Genomic DNA, 22,262 nt, shown 5'->3' on the forward strand with positions numbered 1-22,262 from the left:
ACGCATGAAGCTGCCTTATACTGAATCAGACCCTTGGTCCATCAGAGTTAGTATTGTCTACTCTGACTGGCAGCAGATCTCTAGTGTCTCAGGCAGAGGTCTTTCACATCACCACCTCGCCTAGTCCCTTTAACTGGAGATGCCGGGGATTGAACCTGGGACCTTCTGCATGCCAAGCAGATGCTCTACCACTGAGCCACGGCCTGAGACAGGCAAGTCTGGGGCCCAAGCAGCTCTGGGCAAACTACTATCTGCTCAACCTTTCCCACAGAGTGAACTGGCGTGAGGAAAAACTGCAGAGGAAGGGCAGGGAGATACAAAGTGTGAAAAATGAAGAAATCTAAAACCATAGGCAGATGGTTCGTTGCTTAAAAGTTCTCCTCCAGCCCTGTTAAACAATGATAATTTTGCAAGAACGTCTCAAGAGTAATTAGGTTTTTATTCTACAAGAATGCCTCTTCTTTGCTTTCCAAAACATGTCTTCCCAAGAGCCTTTACAGTCTGCCTCAGGTGCCTCTACCCAAGAATATATCAGAAGAGCTTCTGGCGCGCCCCCCCCCCCTCCCCGCCGACTCAGCAACTGGTGACTGGCAGCAGCCCCTGCAATCTACACATGAACAAATGCAACCCCCACCCATGTGCTGTATGCACAGAATCTGGTCCAGAGCTGCTTAAAGGCCTCTCCTCCAGGAACTGGCCTCACGTCTCTGTAAAGCAATCCAGGGCAGTCAAGCCTTCAACAGCTCCAGACTTCGAATGTTTGCAGTGTTGGGACTTGGGGTGAGTTTTTAAGCAAAGCCTGGAGAAATTCTCATTCGCTTGATCAGGGATAAGTTAAAGCACCTCCCCTCAGAACGTTTCAGCAACAATATACCTCCCTGCTAGAAAAGGGCCAACAGAACCGTTTATGCCCACGGACGCCCCATTTCTTTTCACAGTGCCTAGCTCCTTTTCCTGAGGGTGCAAGACATCTCCAACTTTTGGTGTGGAGAAAAATGAAGAGAGCAGGATTCAACTCTGCTGCCAAAGGAAATGTGGAACATGAACCACCTAGAAGTCAATTCACTTGCAATAAAACGGCTGCTATCATACTGCCCTTGTACAAATCTATGATGAGACCACACTTGGAATACTGTGTACAGTTCTGGCCACCACACCTAAAAAAGGATATTGCAGAGCTTGAGAAAGTGCAGAAAAGAGCAACCAAAATGATCGGGGGGCTAGAGCAACTGCCCTATGAGGAGCAGTTAAAACACTTAGGGATGTTTAGCTTGGAAAGAAGGCGGTTAAGGGGAGATATGATAGAGGTCTATAAAATTATGCATGGTATGGAGGGTGTGGGCAGGGAGAAGCTTTTCTCCCTCTCTCATAATACTAGAATGCGCGGTCATCTGCTGAAGCTGGAGGGTGACAGATTCAAAACAGATAAAACGAAATATTTCTTCACACAACACACAGTTAAATTGTGGAACTCCCTGCCCCAGGATGTGGTGATGACTGCCAACTTGGAAGGCTTTAAGAGGGAAGTGGACATGTTCATGGAGGAGAGGGCTATCCATGGCTACTAGTAAAAATGGATACTGGTCATGATGCATACCTATTCTCTCCAGGATCAGAGGAGCATGCCCATGATATTAAGTGCTTTGGATCACAGGCAGGACAACGCTGCTACAGTTGTCTTGTTTGTGGGCTTCCTAGAGGCACATGGTTGGCCACTGTGTGAACAGACTGCTGGACTTGATAGGCCTGGGTCTGATCCAGCAGGGCTTTTCTTATGTTCACGAGGATGTTAATTGAGAAGACTACCCAGGTCCTGTGCTTGGCTACATTCACGCCAACATAGGAAACCAGTGACAGGCAAAGCACATTCAGCGAAATCCCACAAGGTCAGAGTTCTGCTTTCCAGAGAGAAGGATAACACTCCCCCCCCCTATTCTTTTAGAGCCACAGAGGCGTTCCTCTTGATCACATAGCCACGAGTTCAGGGACGAGGGGTTTGCTTATCTTTGTGAAAGGCGCTTTCCTACCCCTGTGCACCTTTAATTTCTTCCCACAAGAACAGAACAGGGGAAGGGCAACATGGCTTTGGGAAACTTGAATAACGCTCACGCAGGCCTGGCCTCAGAAAGATCTAGTGATCACCGCTGGAGACGACAACCTTGAAGATACCTGCTCACGGCTGTCATGTTTTGTCTGGCTTCACTTAGGACACCCAAGCCTTTACCCCAGTTAAAAAACAACAACCCCAGTTTTAATTTCTACTACATTTTTATTATTTATATTATATTATTATTCCTTAATTATTTATGTATGTATTTAACTTTGATTTGTTAGGAGACTTGATGGTCTATGACTGCGAAAAAAGCCTGTTGTGATGCCCAAGCCTCCATTTCTCTTAATCTGTAGGCTCCCCTTCCAAATCTTTCCTCTAAGCTTCTGCTTTAAGCTGAGAAGTTGCCCCTCTTTCTGCTTCTTTCCTCTATCTCCTGCTTGGCCTGGTCTCCTCTCTCTGACCCAGCATGGCCTTCTTGCTTCTTCATCTCCTTTCTGCCTGAGCCACCCAGGCAAGGACTACTGTTTTATTAGAAAATAAAAGAGATAAAAGGGGGGAAAGGCAGCAGGGGAATGCATGCCTTACACCAAGTCAGGTCACTGATCCCAGGTAGCTGTCCACTCTAATTAGCAGTGGCCAATTGGGGGGCAGGGCGGGGGGGGGAGAGGTCTTTCCCAGCCCTTTGTCATGAGGCCCTTTAAAGGGAAATGCCAGAAATTGAGTCCAGGACCTCTGGCACACAAGTGACCTCCCACTAAATGTCTGGTTCCCAATGCAAAGCACATGCTCTGCCACTGAGCTCCAGCTTCTCCCCTTCACACACAGCAGCCTCTGACCAAATCAAGACCTTTGGTCCAGCTAGCTCAGCGTGGTCTATTCTGATTGCAATGGTTCTCCAGGGTCTTGGCCTCACGCAAAGGTCTATCCTGGGTCTGCCACTAGAGATCCATTTAAACTAGAGATGGCACGGAATGAGCCTGCGGACTCCTGTGTGAAAATATCATGCTCCCCCAATTGAGCTTTGGCAAACTTTAAAAAGGCTATTTTTAGGTAATCACAGCTCTTAAAACAACTCCCCAGAAAGGTTCCAAATCTCACTTTGGCATCTGGATAAAACATTCGACTTCATTTCAAAAGTTCAATATTACTTGAGCTCCTCATTTAAGAGTCTCTCGGCATTTGCTTAGCTGACTAATCACTCACCCAAAAATTCCTCCCAATTATAAGTAGAAAAGAACGAGAGTCGGTAGCACCTCAAACAAAATTTGTGGCAGGCTATGAGCTCAATTCTTCATTTATTTATTTAGTTAAATTTCTAGCCCACCCTCCCCAGCCAAGGCAGGTAACAATAAAACCCCTCCTTCCTCCCACACACACACACTAAATTAAAATGTTTAAAACAATAAAATATAACAAAATTTCCAAACATTAAAACCAAGATGGTGCACAGTACTTACGGCATCTGCTATGTCAAACAGGCCACCCCCTCCAGCGTAACTGTACTAAATACCAGAAAAAGGGGGGGGAGGTAGGGAGGCCAGCCTGGTAACACCTGTGGCCATCCTCAGTTGTAGGCCTGATGGAACAGCTCCGTCTTACAGGCCCTGCAGAACTCTTTCAGGTTCCACAGGGCCCTGATGTTACTAGACAGAGCATTCCACCAGGCTGGAGCCAGGGCCGGGAAAACCCTGGTTCTTGTGAAGGACAGCTGCATACTCTTAGGGCCGGGGACCACCAACAAATTATTATTTGTAGATCTTAATGTCCTTCGGGGGGTGTACCAGGAGAGGCAGTCCAGAAGATACGAGGATCCCAGACTGTGTAAGGCTTTAAAGGTCAAAACCAGCACCTTAAACCTGATCTGGTATTCCAGCTGGAGCCAATGCAGCTGACAGAGAACAACTGGCTGTATATGTTCTCAGGGCGAGGTCCCTGTAAGGAGCCCTGCTGCCACATTTTGTACCAACTGGAGCCTCTGGATCAGTCTCAAGGGCAGCCCTACGTAGAGCGAGTTATAGTAACCCAGCCTAGAGGCGACCGTTGAGAGCTGTTGCTCATGAAAGCTCATACCCTGCCCGAAATTTTGTTCGTCTACTGGACTCTCTCTTTTCTACTGCTACAGACAAGACTAAAGAGGCTACCCATCACGATCTATTCCCAATTAGAAAAAAAAAGGCCTAGCTCTGTCCCAGAGATTCCCTTTGGCAGAAAAAAACAGCTTTTGCCAGAAACAAGATTACATCTGGCTCGGCGTTATGCACCAAAGCAATACAGCCCCATCAGCACTTTTCTGGCAGAGTCATTGTCAACCTCGCCTCCCCCACAAGCACTGCTGAGAAACAGTCCAACTGGGGAAGTTTTGGGGATCAGATGCTGCAGGGAAGGACTGAACTTGCAGCAGATGAGAAGTGGATGAGCAAATCCGGAGAGGTTCTGGGGGCATTCCTGGGTGACGGCGCCGCGCCACCTCCTAAATGGCTTCCAGCCCCACACTAAAGTTAAAAACCTGCCCTTTCCTCCAAGCTATTCCACAGGGCTACACCACCATTTTCAGTGGTGTTAACTGGAGCCCCGTGGCGCAGTGTTAAGCTGCAGTACTGTAGTCAAAAGCTCTGCTCACAACCTGAGTTTGATCCCGACAGAAGTTGGTTTCAGGTAGCCGGCTCAAGGTTGACTCAGCCTTCCACCCTTCCGAGGTCGGTAAAATGAGTATCCAGCTTGCTGGGAGGGAAAGTGTACATGACCGGGGAAGGCAATGGCAAATCAAATACATCAAAAATATTTTCTGGAAAAATGTCCCATCCTACTACAGAAAAAAAACAACAACTGTTAACTGACTTAGAGATGTGAATCTGAACAAAAATTCAGTATTTTTTTAAATTTGGGTTTCAGGAAGGGCATAAATACCAGTATTCTGATTTATTTGGGCCCCCAATCCCATTTCAGTAAGCAAGGCCAGCTCAAGGCAAGCATCTCAGTTCACTGGGCTGCTGTTTTTCTGCCTTGCCAAGTTCCACCAGGCACATCTGCCATTCTCCAAAGCCGATCGGCTGGAATCTTCAGGAACAGGCACCAGATTTGCCCTTCAACAGACTAACTTCTGCTCAGCCCAGGCCAGTGTTAACATTTACTATGCCAAGTAAAAAATGCACAAAGTCTACAATTTCCCTGACTTGGGAGTCATTTCCCAGGTTACAGCGTCAATGTTTGTTTCAAAACGACACAGAGAAGCAAGAAGATTCACATCAGTGTATCATGGCACAAAGCAAGCGTGAGACCTTCTCTACCCCTGCAGCTGTCCACCCTGCAACTGGCATTCAGAGGTCCACTGCCTCTGATTGTATCTGACGAGGAGAGCTTTGACTCAGGAAAGCTCATGACCCAACCTTTGTGAGCCTGCGGGCACATTGAGAATTCTGAAACAGCATGGTGGGTGCAGCAACAAAATGGCTGCCACAGGAGGCGCAGCCAGCCACAAAACGATTGCCACAGCTTAACTTCAGTAACACAGTGCAGATCTTTGTGCTGTGTTTGCAGCTGCCACGAAAGCACCATTTTAAAAAATCTGCACTGCCAATCTCCAATAGTCAATCAGAAGCTTTGCTGGGCAAAAACCCTTCCTGGCCCCACCCACTTCCTAAAAACACTTGGCATGCACCAGAACAGGTGTTAGAGGGCGCCATGGTGCCCACAAGCACCACACTGGGGACCCCTGATGAAGTTGATCTCTAAGGTGCTACTGGACTCCGATCTAGCTGTGCTACCGTATATACTCGCGTATAAGCTGAGGGGCCTAATTTCACCCCAAAAATGGGGGAAAATTAGGCACCCGCGTATAAGCCGAGTGTCAGCTTATACAACCCCCAGGTCGCCCTCCCACCCGGCGTCCCGGGCCCTTCAGACCCACCCCGACCCCAGCGCCACCCTGGGGGGGAGAGGGAAGAGCCCCTGAACCCCCTACTTACCGGGAGAGGCGGCGATCAGCTGGCAGCGGCGGCGGGCCCCCCCCGGCATGCAGGAGGCTCCTGGCCCGGGGGAAGGCACACTGGTGGCGGCGGTGGCGGCCCCCAGCGCACAGGAGGCTGCACAGGCCGCTTCTGGCCTGGGGGAAGGCGCGCTGGAGGTGGCGGCCCCCCGGCGCACAGGAGGCTGCGCAGGCCACTCCTGGCCCAGGGGAAGGCGCGCTGAGGCGGCGGTAAGTTCCCCCCTCCCTCCACCTACCGTATTGACCTGCGTATAAACCGAGTTGGGATTTTTCAGCCCTTTTTTGGGCTGAAAAACTTGGCCTATACGCAAGTATATACGGTAAATACAAAGGCTCTATTTCGTCAATATAGCAGACAGCTGATGACAGACCTATTTTCCATGATCTTATCCCCTCTTTAAAGCTATCTGATCTTTGACTTCTTCTTGACTAATCTCTGTGGCAGTGAGCTCCCCAAGTTAAAGTAATCTGCAAGGAGGAAGAGGCGATGTCCCAGGGCAGCACACACCTGTCGGCTGAACTAGAACTACCTCTGGAGGAGCTTGAGGAAGGTTTCTGTACACTGCCTGAGCTTCCCAAAACGGTAAGCTGAGACTTTCTGTTAAATGTCACACAAAGATGGGAAAAACCCTTTCAGGATCTTTCTGGAAGTTACTGAAAATGGCCACAGTGTGCAACTTAAAAAAAAACTTTCTATCTTGCCATGAGGAAGCCCACCCTAAACCAGTGAAAGAATCAACCCTGCCGCCCCCCTGCAAGGATCACTTATTTCCTCCACATCAGCTTTGGTGGTGACGGTGCTAAAGCCCAACACACTTACCCTCCACACATCAAGAATTCACTTGAGGCCCGTCTGCCGACAGCTGCCAGAGGCATATCATCTAGAAAGCAAAAGCACAACCATGTAACAGGTGTTAAGTGCAAAAAGACAGCAAGCACATCAGTGGTTCTGTGTTTAGCTGTGCAACTAAACAACAGAACGCAGGAGAAGATTACAGTCTCGACTAAAGAAGAGTTGGTTTTTACATACTGACTTTCTCTACCACTTGTCTTATTGTAAGTATGACAATGTCAGTTTAGTCATTTTAGCTTCTAGAGTCAGGTCCGGCTTGATTTGATCTATAACCCACTGATTTGTTTTTTTGGGCAGTCCATGGTATCTGTTACACACCAGTCAGTTACTGGGTTTAATTCAGGGTTCTGTCACCTACAAAGCCCTTCATGGCCTTGGGCCCAGGACTCCTGCTGTGCCCCGCCACAACAGCTTCGCTCACCTTAGCTAAACCCTCTTAGGGCCAAGCTGAACGTGACAGCACCCTTGTGGTCACCGTGAAGAGAAGGGCCATCACCATTTGGGCTTTCCTGCCTAAGACTCCATTAAACAACTCTACCATTTCCTGCAGAGTGAGAGGCGCCTCAGACTCGGAAACTGATACATTACCCCCCTGTAGAGATTCTGGCACAGTAGGAGAGCTTTCCAGGGAGGCGTCCCGTCGGAAAAACCGCAGCATGCCGCTCTCCGCGTTTAGCGCCATTTTGGTACGGTTCGGCCGAACACGTCTTTTTTGGCGCTGAGGGACCGTCCGTGCCCTGAGATATGGCGTCGGAGCTGCGCCCGACAGAACGTTCCCTTTGCCGCCGCCCTGTCGAAGTGACGAGGGCTGGGTCATGGTCCTCCTCAGAGAGGAGGTCCGAATCGGAGTCCCTTTTAGCGTCCGCCATCTTGCCCCGCGGGCGAAGTGGGGAGCGGTATAAACACAAGGTGAGGGAAAAACAAACAGTGGGAAGGAGGGAGGGCTTGTGGCTAAAGCCGAGGAGTGAGGTAACAAGAGGAAGGTGACTCACTCAGTTATTAGACAGGGGTAGACGAACGGAGAGCACACAAATAGAAGGACAAAAAACTAGTTCAAAGTCGGAGTTCGTGAACGAAGCTGCCACCCTGATCAAGGCAGGACGGAAACTGGGTCTCCCGCCCAGGGGACAGGAAGTGGATGAAAAAAATCCTTTTTGGTCCTGCCTCCCTGGGCACATGATAGTAATACCTGCGAGTGTTCAAGATGACCTTCACCCAGAACGAGAAGAGTTGGTTTTTATATGCCGACTTTCTCTCCCACTCAAGGCAGAATCAAACCAGCTTACAATCACCTTCCCTTCCCCACAACAGACTCCCTGTGGGGTAGGTGGGGCTGAGAGAGCTGTGACTAGCCCAAAGTCACCCAGCTGGCTTCATGTGGAGGAGTGGAGAAACAAATCCAGTTCTCCAGATTAGCCTCTGCCACTCATGTGGAGGAGTTGGGAATCCAACCCGGTTCTCCAAATCAGAGTCCACTGATCCAAACCACAGCTCTTAACCACTACACCACACTGGCTCCCAAACGCTCAAGGAATACGCCACAGGAGTTTCTCGGTGGGAAGCAGGCAAACGCAACATTCACTTTGACCTAAGACCATAATCAGGGGGAACCGGCAGCAGATACTGATGTAAAGAAAACAACCCTGTGGGTGTGGCAATTTCCACACGTTCCCTTGAGCATCCAAAACAGGCTACAAGGCTGGGATCCCCCACTGCAGAACACAGCAGCTTGGATCCACAATGCAAAGGCAGGAAGCGGGTATCAGACGAAGTACTTCCAGGGAGAGGGGAAGCAGGGTTTCCCGGTCTTGCTGCCAGCTGTAGCCCTTTGCGCCACTCTGGACGGTCTGCCAACCTTCAGAGTCAACTATCTAAGAGCTGCCCTAGCTTTGTCCTTTACCACTACAGTTGCAAAAAAAACAAAAAACAAAAAACAAAAACAAAAACAAAAGAGGAGTGTGGTTACAACCCTCTGTGGTTTGTGCAAGCGAAGGATAGAAGGTATGTTTTGTAGGCTTGTATTTGTAGTTTTCATCTTTGTTGTGTGTTCACATCTTGGAGAGCAATTTCAATTATTCAAGCATTTTCATGTCAGGCTCTTTGATGGCGAAAACGTGGATCTGAACCGGTGGACGAATTTCCTGTATTCCTGTCGCATCTCAGTCTGTCAACCAACTGACTTAACATCTGAAGAAGACTCTTCATAATTATATGTATTTGGACTGCATATAGCAGCTTGGACTGTGTATGACAAGTTCATGGATGGCTTTGCTATTATTTATTTTGTGTAATTTTGTGTATGTAAATGTTGGAAATTATAGGTTGATGTAGGTTATTATGGAATATATAGTGTATAGGAATTGTTAATAGTATAGGAATAGATTGTTGAAATTGAGCCCATGTGCTGTCTTATTAAAAAAAGGTAAAGGTCCCCTGTGCAAGCACCAGGTCATTCCTGACCCATAGGGTGACGTCACATCCTGACGTTTACTAGGCAGACTATTTACGGGGTGATTTGCCAGAGCCTTCCCCAGTCATCTTCCCTTTACCCTCAGCAAGCTGGGTACTCATTTTACCGACCTCAAAAGGATGGAAGGCTGAGTCAACCTTGAGCCGGCTACCTGAAACCAACTTCTGTTGGGATCGAACTCAGGTCATGAGCAGAGCTTGGACTGCAGTACTGCAGCTTACCACTCTGCCACGGGGCTGTCTTATGACTATAGACTATATTCATTACAGCATTGGTTTTCTTTCTTTTGGTTGTAACCTTCAGAGTTAAGCACTTCTGCATGGTTGGCATTTAATTCAGGGGCAAGTGTTTTATTTCTGTTTAACTACTACTGTTTAACTATTATTTAACTACTAAGCCACACATGCAAAGAGCACGTGTTGGACTGTTCATCACAAAGAGGAAGCAGTTCAGATTGTCTTTCTGATTCCTGAAGAGGAACCCAGCCCCTCCTGAATATTTAGGTTTTATTAAAATGAACTTAGCTGGGTGAATGTGGGAGATGCGGCCGTGGGGGATCTCTTATGTTAAATGCTGCCCCCAGAATGCTTCTGTGTTGTGCTGCTGCTCTTCCAAGAGAATCTTCTCTCTCCCCCACTTCCCACCCCCATAGTGCTTAATCTTTTGAAATAACTGAACACTGAGCTCTCTAAAAACACACAAAGAAAAAGACAAAAAAAGAAAACCAAGATCACCCCAAAAACCAAGCTTCCCCACCCCCTCTTGCAGCAAACAAAGTGCATATTTGGACTAAATAATAAAATCAGAATTTCTCTCTCCAACAAAGAGCAGTTAAGAGTCGCACTTACAAAAGCACTCAAGTCTTACATGATTGGTCGGAGGTGATGTTGTGCGGGACCAGGACAAAGTCGTCTGTGTCACAAGAGGAGTTCTTGCTACTAGTACTGGCAGAATCTTTGGAGACCTGAAGGTAGTTTGGAGGCCCCAAGGGAGGCGAAGAAAGGTTGTCTTCCTGGATGTGCTGCATATCTGGGAGAGACTGAAGAGGAGAATGGCAAGTCCAGGAGGGTTGAGGACACAGATTGCTGCTAAAAGCACGCTTGCATGCACATAAAGGCACCCCCCCATGCTTAGAACTGCACCTTTCAGGCACACCCTACACTTTGCTATGTCGCTGACCAGGAAGTCTGCAAAACCGAAAAGCTTGCGTCTTCTTAGTACTGATACCCAAAAGTTGGTCCAGGACAGAAATTGTTACTATATCTTTTTTCTACCGTCTTCTGCCTCTCCCCCCAAATAAAGTTCACCACTGATTCTACCCCAAAAAAGAAGAAGAGATGGTTCTTATACCCCACTTTTCTCTATCTTAAGGAGTCTCAAAGTGGCTTACACTCACATTCCCTTCCTCTTCCCCACAAGAGGCATCTTGTGAGGTAGGTGGGGCTGAAAGAGTTCAGAAAGAACTGTGACTAGCCGAAGGCCACCCAGCAGGCTTCATGTGGAGGAGTGGGGAACTGAACCCAGTTCTCCAGATTTGAATCTGCCCCTCTTAACCACTACACCACCCTGGGCACCCTGAAAAGCTGCCAACTTGGGAGGCAAGTGCAGAGAAAACACCCTCCAATATCTTTGCAGAATGACTGACACCGAGGCAAAAGGCAGCCAATCCAGAGGGGAAGCTGGCCTAACAATTCACAGGGGACAGCAAAACAACAACGGCCCTAGTTGAAGGAGAGAGGAATGAGCTCCCGCTGCTCATCCTGGGGTGGCTCATCTAGGCAGAGCTGTGGCTCAGTCTGATCATTAAAAATTAAAATGCGGGAGGAAGAAAATCTTTACGAAACTGCTGGGCTCAGCAATGACAGAAGGGGTGGTGTGGAGAACCCACAGCTTTCCAAAGAGTACTTACTGGGGGCGAAGCAAAACGGCACGAGGGAGAACTACTGCAGGAACTACCGGAAACAGAGCCGGTGTACGTCGGCACTGGCACAGGGCAAGCTGAGGAGAGATGGGGGGGGGGGAAATAAATACAAGGACAGGCTGGATTCTGAGAAGTTAAAATTTCAACACACATTAACAAACCTTGAAAAGACTTCCTCAATGGCGGTGTTTCCAGGTTCCACCCCCACCCACCCCCAAATGCAGCGTAAAACAGACTTCCAGCAACTCTTAAACCTGCAACTGCTGCGGGAGCAGGCAACCCAGGATCTGCCTCGCACCCAACCTGTTGAGCATCTTTTAAGACTTGGAGTGGAAGGCCTAACGTCTAACGAGAGACAGAATTTGGGGTTTTCTTTTGTTTAAAAGAGTTTGTTTCCTCCAAAAAAACAACAACCAAGGGGGGCACAAAGAAATAATTCCAGACTTACATTTTTTGACAGTTGAAACCTGATCGAGGAAGGGGTGGCCGAAGAAGGCATCTGCGAGGCAGAAAATGCAAAGCACAAGATGTATTAGCCTCCACGGCTGCAGACACAGCTGGGCGGCCAGGGACCGCTGCTCGTGCTCATGGCCAATCAATACCCTTCGCAGCCAGGACCTCAAAGAGCTTATGAAAGATTAAAGCCTTCCCCAGTACGTGTTGCTATTACCCTTGGAAAGGGAGCACCATCCATCACTTTAAAGATGCAGCTAGCCAAAGCAATCAAAGACAGGTACTTAAAAGTCTCCCCCCTGCTTTAAAAAAATAGCTTGGCTTAAACCAACTATGATTACCTGGGCACAAACTTTGGGTCTTGATATATTGTTGGACAAATGGGAAAGACTTTTGTCTCGAGATTTGAAGTGTGTTCTTGCTCAAAATATGAGAGAAAATATTTATAAAATGATGTATAGGTGGTATTTAACTCCTGAAAAGATGGCGAGGATTTACAATGTAATGTCTCCAAAATGTTGGAAGTGTAATACAGAAATTGGATCATTTCATCACATGTGGTGGACTTGTGATAAAGCAAAAAAATTTAGGGACATGATTTACAATGAAATACGACTGATTATCCAGAACAATATACCCAAAACACCAGAAATGATGTTACTTAGTATGATACCGGACAATATTAAAACTCAAAGATCATTATTAATTTATGCCACCACAGCTGCAAGATTGGTTTATGCAGCTAAATGGAAATCAACGGATACTCCAGAAAAAAAAGACTGGATATTAAAAATGCTGGAACTGGTGGAGATGGCGAAACTAACGGCACTGATAAATCAAAAGGATAGTATGCAATTTATGGGAGAGGGGGAGGCTTGGAGAAGTTACTGTGAAAATGAATTGCAATTGGGGAAAATAGGTTATTCTTTGATCTGATCCATTTGTTTAGTATATAACAATATTAGGATCAGAACCATATTCAAAAGAGTATTTGATTTTATTATAAGATAGATGGAGATGGAGGGGAAGTCACATAGTATAATCAAATATATTGGTATTTTCAACAATAATTTATGGGTTTTTTTATTTTATTGACTTTTATTAATTGTTGATATATTTGTTTATACACTTGGGGAAAAATTATTATAAAAAAAGCAGCTTGGCTTTAGGTCGGTGAAAGCTCTGGATTGCATTACATTCCCACCCTTTTACTCACAGACCATTAGAAGCAGCGAGATTGTGATAAGGAGCACATGAGATTTGGTGGCAACTTCCCTCGTGCTGCCGCAAGCATTACAGAAGCCAAAGCTACCACTCTGCTTCATTGTTTGGCTCACAAAATGAATTCTTTTACAACCCCCCTTCCAATTCTTTGAAACAAGCTTTTTAAGTTACACCGAATTCTCCCTAAAGTTAAGTGATGCTGATCTGATACAGCTGGTCGAACTCTGTTATAAGAAAGCTAAGCAGGAAACGACCACTGCCCCAATCCAGAGTACCAGGTATGCATGGGGTGCAGCTGAAAAGAGACCATCTGCAGGTGCAAAATAATTTTGCCAAGAAGAAAAAGGAGAGGGACAGGAGGGAGAAGAAGAAGAGGAGGAGGAGGAAGAGGAGGAAGAGTTGGTTTTTATATGCCGACTTACCTTCTCTCCCCCTCCCCACAACAGACACCCTGTGAGGTAGGTGGGGCTGAGAGGGCTCTAAGAGAGCTGTGACTAGTCCAAAATCACCCAGCTGGCTTCATGTGCAGGAGTGGGGAAACCAACCCGGGTCACCAGATTAGCGTCCACCATCCCAAACCAACGCGCATAACCACCACACTGGCTCTCCATGCTGGGAAGTCATTGGAACGGGTGGGGAAGCCATCCCAGAGCTTCAGGCAAGGGGCTGTGCTTGTTAAAGCTCTTGTTTTCCAAAGCAGGTCACCTGCATGGGGCTGCGATCCGGTGAAGGTTGCTTTCTGGTGTGCTGATTTGTTGCTGCTGGTGGTGATGAGTTTTTGCATCCCCTCAATAGCTTGCCTTCCCAACAGCGCAGTAAAAAAAGGAGCTGTTTTCTGCCACTTGCTATTTTGAAATGCACTTAAGAGTACATTCAAAAACATTTGTTTTACATTTGATCTGCGATCGTTTTTCGTAAAGATTTCTTTCTGATTATTTTTTTCCAACAGTGTCCCCCACCTCCAAATATCTTATGTCTTCAAAATAGTTTCTTCACAATCTGTCTCAACAACCAAACTTTTGCTGGGAGCGTGGGATATGAACGATTAAAATAAGATGTGTATCCAGGCTGGAAGTGTTCTTATCAGTCCTGCTTACATCCACTTAAATACCCAGATGTCTATAATATTTTGTGTGGGTTTTTTATGGTGACAGTGGGGGAGAGGAGAAGGGTGCTACCGAAAAACTCATGATGCTGCACTATGCATGCACAATACTAGATCGTCACTAGCCTCATCTATTTGGTAAGGATATCGAACTGAGACATTTAGCATCCTATACAAACACATCAGCCAGCGTGGTGTAGTGGTTAAAAGCAGTGGACTCTGATCTGGAGAACTGGGTTTGATTCCCCTCTCCTCCACATGAGTGGCGGAGGCTAATCTGGTGAACTGGATTTGTTTCCCCATTCCTACACATGAAGTCAGCTGGGTGACCTTGGGCTAGTCACAGCTCTCTTAGAGCTCTCTCAGCCCCACCTACCTCACAGGGTGTCTGTTGTGGGGAAGGGAAGGTGATTGTAAGCCGGTTTGAGTCTCCCTTAAGTGGTAGAGAAAGTCGGCATCTAAAAACCAACTCTTCTTCTTCATCTATAAATGAAGGGGGGGGGGAGAAACTCCCCACCCTACAAGGAAACAGATGTTCTGCATTACTGCTATGCTCTAGTTTCTCAGTACTGGCATGGGAGCATGCAACACACACACAGCCTGGCCCTTTGGAGAGGAATGGGTGAATTCCGAGCTTTAAGAAACCACATACCAAATTCTTCTCCCGAGTAGGGCCTGGTGCCAGAGATGGTCTAAGAGCCAGCAGGAACCAGGAGTTGAGCAACTCCCACAGCTGGGTCCAAAGGACCCTGAACGTAGGAAGGTGGGGGGCTTCCCTCCCTCCGCCCCCAAAGGTTGTTTAGAATCGCCTGGGAAAGACACCATGGACCAAAGAACAAGGGGGGGGGGCGGTTGTGGAAAAGTTACAGCCTCCCATACAACAACACCTCGTGTTTGTACACAGGCACCGCTGATATGATCAGCTGGGAGGTATGAAGCTCTGAGCAAACAGTAGCTAACAGAGTACACAAATCAAGCTCAGCCAGCTCATGGGAGTTTCTATTCTCAGGGGAGGGAACAGACCCAGCAACAAGGATCAACAACTTTGACGTTCTGGGGCAGAACACGGTGTTCTGCAACCCAGGAGGGTCGGTTCTAGCCCCAGCCAAGTCTGTCTCCTGGGGTTAGAACATGATGTCCTGAGGCCACGAGCAGAGTGCTAAAAGGCCAGAGATGAATGAGCACAGAGAACCAGAAGGTGCTGCTGCTTTGAGGGGCCACAGCCTCCTCCTGAGTTATTGATTTCCACTCGGCAATCAACAGGACGCGTTGCCGAATCCTTGCATGCACACCCAAATTAAGCCATCTTTAACAAGGGAGGGAGAAGGAAGTTTCTCGTTCCAGCTTTCCAAGTCATCTCTGACTTCCTCAGCATGATCTTTGCTGTCCTCCCAGAAACATGAACCCTGTTCCCATTTTACAGGTAAAGAACTGAAGGTGAGGGAGACTTGGCTCAGAGCCAGTAAGCAAGTACATATGGGCTCTCCTTAACAACAACAACCTCTCCTTAGAGACCCTTCACTGCACCAATTCACATTGCTGAACTGACCTTGCCTTGAACAAGAGGATTCTGGGGCACCTCTGGGGACACATCTGCGGTTCACACAGGGGCAGCAGCTGCTTTGACCGAGGCTTATTACCACCCCGAGGGTGCGAGCTGGAATACTGCCACTGTCTTGTGGCTGCACGTTGCAAAGGAAGACCAGCAGTGGCGAGGCAAGACGCCTTCTCTGCCATTATTGATTCACTTTGGGAGGCTTCCAAGAAACCCCAGGAATTTCCTGGAAGAGAGCTGGAAAACCTCGGCCCTGGAAAACTCCCCAGGCCAACAAGAGAACAGCAGAAAGAAAGGACCAAAGGACAAATAAATGGCCACAAGCAGGGACAAAGCACAAGACCAACACTACAGCTGAAGACCCTTGAGCTATAGTGAATAGTGTTGGGACTGGAGCAGGAAAGGCCCAGATTCTAAACCCCATCACAGAGCCATGAAGCTCGCAGGGCAGCCATAGGCAAGTTACACACATTCTCTCTCAGGATAAAATGGGAAAGGAAAAAACCCACACATGCCAGCTAGAGGCTCCCTATCAGAAGGGGGAGATTAAAAACTCAACAGCTAAAGCAAAGCATGTCCATTCTATTTGGGTCTCAGAAGGGAAGCAGCAAATATATCTGTGCAAAGTAAGGTCAGGGAAGATAATGTATTTCTGGAAAGCCAAACAATCCAACAGAAGCAGGAAAGATGAAGCCAACCTCTTTGTTTCAAGGGAAAGCCCAGAGACAGCAGTTGTAATGACACAGCACCAATGCAAGGTGCTTGCGGGAAGATCGCATCCTGGTGCAACAATGCAGCCTTTCCATGCACCAACACTGCCCGCTCCCCCCACCCCGGGCCAGTAACAAGCACTGCAAACTGGTGTTGTGCAGGCCTTTTACATCAAAGAGTGCTAATAGGCAATCTGCAAATGACAGAGCAAGAGCCCACTGGAAGTGGTAACGGTAATCCAGTGGTGTTGCAAAGGAAACGGAAAAGGCACTGGACTTAAAACTAGATTACATGCAAAAGGAAAGCCAGTGAAACGTTACTCTGGACATTCTCAAATTCAGAAGGGAGTGCTGTGTGCTAAAAAAAATAAAAGTTGGTAAAATTCTGTACCTAGAATTTGCAGTGAGAAAAGCCCCAGTTTGCAAACCATAATTTTCTGCAGAAAATTAGGCACATTCACGTGATAAAACTCATGCTTACTTTGCACCCATTCGTTCGACTCTTTGGCAAATAGCTATAAAGCCCTGCCACCCCTCCCCCACCTCCCCAATTTGGCCCCTGGGATTCTGCTACACAAAGCCTACAACACACTACTAAGTATTGTTAAGGCTTCCAAATCTAAAACTCTCCCCACCCCCAAGAAAGCTACACAGTTGTTGAGATGCAGAATAGTATGACTTGCATTGTATGACTGCAGAATCCATGCATGCCTGGCCATGAGCCTCATAGAACCACAGAGTTGGAAGGGGCCATCCAGGCCAACCCCCTGCTTAATGTAGGATCAACCTAGAGCATCTCTGGCAAGTGCTTGTCCAGCCTCTGCATAAAGACTGCCAGTGAGTGGGAGCTCACCACCTCCCTAGGTAGCTGATTCCACTGTCGAAAAACTCTTACTGTAAAAAACTTTTTCCTAATATCCAACTGGTATTTTTCCGCCTGCAATTTAAACACATTATTGTGAGTCCTGCCCTCTGCTGCCAACAGGAACAGCTCTTTGCCTTCCTCTAAAAGCAGGCCTCTTCACAAGTTCTCCACACACAGAGGGGAATTGCTTCTGGGCACTCTTCTTAGCCAGGAAGCAGAACCTGGCCTTCCAGTATGTGTGTGCTCTCCCCTCCCCCGCGATGGTACAAGGAGCAATTTCCTTTGGGGAGGGGGGCTGTCATGATACCCAAGTCCTGATTCTTGGGAACACAGACATACATCCAGGCTTATATACATTCTTGCGTGATCACTCCAGTAAGGAATTGGCAAGCAGAACCTGTTCCACAGGGCATGTCACTGCAACCTGTGTTTTCAGAGAACCTAGCACATCCTGGCAAGCTTACTAGGGGCTCTCCTGAGTTAGAAAACCTGCAATGGAAGACAAGCCGTCCGAAAAGACACCTTGCCTGTTGTTTATCTTCTCTCACTAGCCACAGTGTTGGGTATGTGACAGATCAGCTCAGCAGACGAAAGTTAGAGTGGGCTCTGGAACACTCCAAGCAACCTCTGAACACCCAGAGCGGTCTACAGATAAAACAAAAAAACTAGGAGTGCCTTTAAGGACTAACATTTTTTTCAGTGTGAGCTTCTCTGGGCCACAGCCCACTTCACCAGACAGATATGGGGTGGAAAAACTGTTCTGGGGATTCTTTTATGGAGGCGGGGTGCCAAGCCTTGATGTGAATTAGACCAAAGGCCCTTCGAGTATAAATCTCAATGTAAGGAGGAAAAAGGCAAATTGATGTAGGAAGTATACATCCCATCATAAATCAACTGAAGTAGTTCCGCAAACTGGTCGGTGAGGGAAGTCAGAAGATCAAACAGATAAGCTAGTGGTTTATCTGATATCGGAACTAGGTTATGGCTTGATAAAATATGATAACAGCAGCTCCACAGATGTAGCAGGGTTTCCTCAGCAGACAACACGCAAGGGGCTCTTCAAGGGCAGAATAGCTGAAACCCACTCCGCTACTGGCTAATCTGTTATCCTTCTGGCTCTTTGCAAAGGTGCACTTCAAGGCCTCCTCTGGCATACTGAAACTGCTTTCCTGCCTTCGTGTGTTGCCTCGCCAAGGGTAAGGTCAGTGCATAATTTTGTTTTATCTACAGCGCCTAAGTGAAAGGGGGGGAGGATTCCCATCTTTTCCTACAAGACACATGTGGCAAAGAGGGCAGGCAACATCCAACCAAAGACAAAGCAGTAGGAGTTGGTTTTTATATGCCAACTTTCTCTACCACTTAAGGAAGAATCAAACCGGCTTACAATCACCTTTCCTTCCCCTCTCCACATCAGATACCCTGTGAGGTAGGTGGGGCTGAGAGAGTGTGACTAGCCCAAGGTCACCCAGCTGGCTTCATGTGAAGGAGTGGGGAAACCAACGCGGTTCACCAGATTAGCCTCCGCCACTCATGTGGAGGTGGGGAATCAAACCTGGTTCTCCAGATCAGAGTCCACTGCTCCAAACCACCGCTCTTAACCACTGCACCATGCTGGCTCTCACGTTATTAGACTTGGAAGGATCTGTGCCAGAAGTGATGAGGGGATCTCAGCTGTGGGGGGAGTGAGGATGCAGTGAGCATACCGGGGAAGGCAGCCAAGGACCAATCGAGCTGAGAGAACCTTCAGGCCCAACACAGAGGCAAGACAAAGTCTACCCAGCTGACAAGCTGGAGGAGAGACTGTGCTGCCCCCTCCACTCCCTGCTGTGAAGCCCCTTTGGGAGGAGAAGAGAATGCTCTGGAGAAACACAGGGGGACCAGCCTGGAGCTTACCCTTTAGGGGTGGTGAAGCCCCCAAGTAGGCAACCGACCAAGAACATGGCTGTGAGGGCCCAGTCACACACCACATATTTTAATCATCAGTTCTTCAGGGAGCCTGAAAGATGCCAGAACCTCGTTTGGGAATGAACTGCCACTGGAAATGTGAAACAAAGTGAAGTTTATCCCTCCAGCTGCCCCAAAAAAAGCCAGGCAAGGAGAAATTATCCTTTCCCCTTCTTTCTCTGCCAAGCTTCGGCTGGTTAGCAGACTGATCAAAACAAGCAATTTGTCAGGAACCTCCTTGACTAACAATCACAGGGGCCAGATAGACAACAAGTGCTGCCTGCTATTAATAGCAATCTGGAAAGCTATTTTCAGAGTCCCTCCTTTCTGCTTTCTTCTTAAATCATTAACTTGCCAAATGCTGGATTGCGTAAGAATTGGTCAGGCTTTTAATTTCTCCCCTTCCCAGCCCTCCATGCAATCTACTTCTTCGAAATCCAGGCTTATATAAGCACCAACTGTTTGTCACCTAGCATATGCAGCCGCAGTGCTCTGCTAGCTGCCCCTGGGCACAGACCTGCCTGCTGAGTGACAAAGGAACAAGCAAGGAAAAGGCCACTCCAACCACTGCTTCCCATTCCCTTAGATGACTGTCACATAATGAGTGTAAAAAGGTAAAGGTAGTCCCCTGTGCAAGCACCGGGTCATTCCTGACCCATAGGGTGACGTCACATCCCGACGTTTACTAGGCAGACTATGCCAGTGCCTTCCTCAGTTGTCTTCCCTTTACCCCCAGAAAGCTGGGTACTCATTTTACCAACCTTGGAAGAATGGAAGGCTGAGTCAACCTTGAGCTGGCGGCCTGAAACCGACTTCCGTTGGGATCAAACTCAGGTCGTGAGCAGAGTTTGGACTGCAGTACTGCAGCTTACCACTCTGCGCCATGGGGCTCCTAAATAAAGAATGTACTATGGGCTAAAAAAGCCATCCAGGAATCTATGTAACAAACTTTTAAGAACCCTCATCTAGAAATGAAGCATCCGAACCCTGCTCCGTCACACTGGGACATTATTTGTGTCAAACTTCAAGCCACTGAATTTTAGAGAGTCCTGAGAGCTTTGCTGGAATTTTCTCCTACTTATTTTTTGCAACCATGTTTTTCTCTGCAAGAGCGTAAAGAACTTTGTATATATAAAGCTGCCTCGTACAAGGACTAGCCAGTCCATTCAGCTCAAACAATGAATACAAGGGGGAATAATGGTACTAAAAATATCAAATCTGCAAAAGCCCACAGTAGTACCTCTTATCAAAAATTACAATGAATCCAATAGTAAGCTTATCTCTTTTAAATTAAATATACAACATGCCTGTGGACTTACAGCCTTATAAGAGTATACATTACCGGTGGAACTTCAACCTGATTGTATTTAGAAATATTATTAATTTGTTTGACTTACCTACAATTTTAATTTGGTTAATTTTTATTAAGCATATGTTCATTATGTACTTTACCTAGTGAATTAACAACCTGTATGTTGTATGTCTAATTTAAAAGATATAAACTCACTATTGGATTAATTGTACTCTTTGATAAGAGGTACTACTGTGGGCTAGTCCATTCAGCTCAGCACAGCTATTTTCCAGCCCTTCCGCCTGATATCCTTTAACTGGGAATGTCAGGAACAGAACCCGAGACCCCCTGCATGCAAAGCAGACATGCTAATGAGACATACTCTTCAGCTCTAGGAGGGCTTGTCTATTTCTATTCGTATCCATCACATTCTTTTCCCACTCCTCCTCTAGGTCAACATCCACTGGCGTTACCGCATTTTAACCTCCCAACAATCTTTGAGGGAGATGGGGCTGAGCGAACGTGACTGGCTCAGGGTCACTCAACACCCTTAAGGATGAAGAGGGATTTGAACCCAGGTGTGCCCTGGGCCAAACCTGGCACTCCATCCATGCCACCCTGTAATCAATCAATGCAGCTTCACATTCTGTTTAAAACAGTCATTTTTGCCTGAAACCTTTTATTACGATCTATATTTCTCACTGCTACTCGAGGCAGGCAACAACTAAAAATGACGTCGCAAGGACATTACGGTACAAAGAACAAAAAAAGAGCGAGAGAATGCTTGAATATATAAAGGCCCCACATTTCAGTTTTCTTCTTGTGTTCATGTGTGACTACAGGTCCATCAGCAGTTACTAGCCATGATCACTAAGAGGAACCCTCCACAGGTACAGAGGCCAGTCTGTACCAGGAGAAAGCTAATGTGGCATAGTGCATAGGGACTAGGACTGGGTTCAAATCCCCAGTCCGCCATGAAAGCCAGATGGATGACCTTGGGTCAGCCACACTCTCAATCTAACCTACCTCACAGGGTTGTTGTGAGGACAAAGTTGGAGGAGGGGAGAACCATGTTCACTGCTTTTAAAAATGCAATAGATATTATGATCGGAGTCCCTGAACCCATGGCAACTGTTTATTTTCCCAAGAGGGGAGAGTCAGAAGAGGAACTTGGGTTTAGTGGGGGAAACCAGGCCCTTTGGGCCTACCTGTCAAAGGGATTTGATGTATAGGCATCATAAAATTGGATTGGGGAGAGATGAGGGCTACTTGCCAGAGGGCCTCACTGGCAGAGAGCTGAACATCTCCCAAGAGGGGAGGGATTTCTAACTCTGGATGGGGGCGGGGGACTTTCACCTAAGCAGGCAGACAATTTGAAAAGTGAAATCTTCCTTGGTCCTAGGTTCAAACACTTCGACCAATGGGTCTCGCCCTCCTCCATAACAGTGTAGAAGGGGGGATGGGGATTTGTTTGCACCATCTAAGGAAACTGTCTTGTAATGCACCTTTGTTAGATTTGATGTTTTCCTTTTATTTTCACAGGTCTGTATTCTACTACTATGACAGCTATTTCCATGTATGTGCTCTAGTTTACTCTTTAGCTTCTTTCCTGTTTGAGAAATCCCACCGTGTCTGAAATCCCACCCCCATGCTGAAGACCACTTACACACTAAGGACACGCAAACATGGGGGGAGCTGAAGTAATTGGAAGCTCTGCCCTTTGTACTTGCTCAGAGGCAGCCTTACCAGGGTACTCCAAGGCACTGGTTACTTGAGAGGCTGGGGTTTTATATCTTGGGCTGGTGGCACAAAGAGGGAAGACACTTTTGCATG

At 47.3% G+C, this 22,262-nt stretch overlaps 1 protein-coding gene across 1 annotated transcript in view; it reads right to left on the reverse strand.

Annotated features, from left to right (window-relative positions):
- ULK2 (unc-51 like autophagy activating kinase 2) overlaps positions 1-22,262 on the reverse strand; it is a 93,545-nt gene that overhangs the window by 35,922 nt on the left and 35,361 nt on the right. The window contains exons 11-14 of the mRNA XM_056865264.1: positions 11,731-11,781; positions 11,271-11,359; positions 10,229-10,400; positions 6,859-6,919 (exon numbers count right to left, since the gene is read on the reverse strand). Of these exons, the coding sequence (XP_056721242.1) occupies positions 6,859-6,919; positions 10,229-10,400; positions 11,271-11,359; positions 11,731-11,781 (373 nt within the window). The remainder of the gene's footprint in view (positions 1-6,858; positions 6,920-10,228; positions 10,401-11,270; positions 11,360-11,730; positions 11,782-22,262) is intronic.

The sequence above is a fragment of the Euleptes europaea genome, chromosome 19 (genome assembly GCF_029931775.1).
Source record: "Euleptes europaea isolate rEulEur1 chromosome 19, rEulEur1.hap1, whole genome shotgun sequence".
Classification (NCBI taxonomy): domain Eukaryota; kingdom Metazoa; phylum Chordata; class Lepidosauria; order Squamata; family Sphaerodactylidae; genus Euleptes; species Euleptes europaea.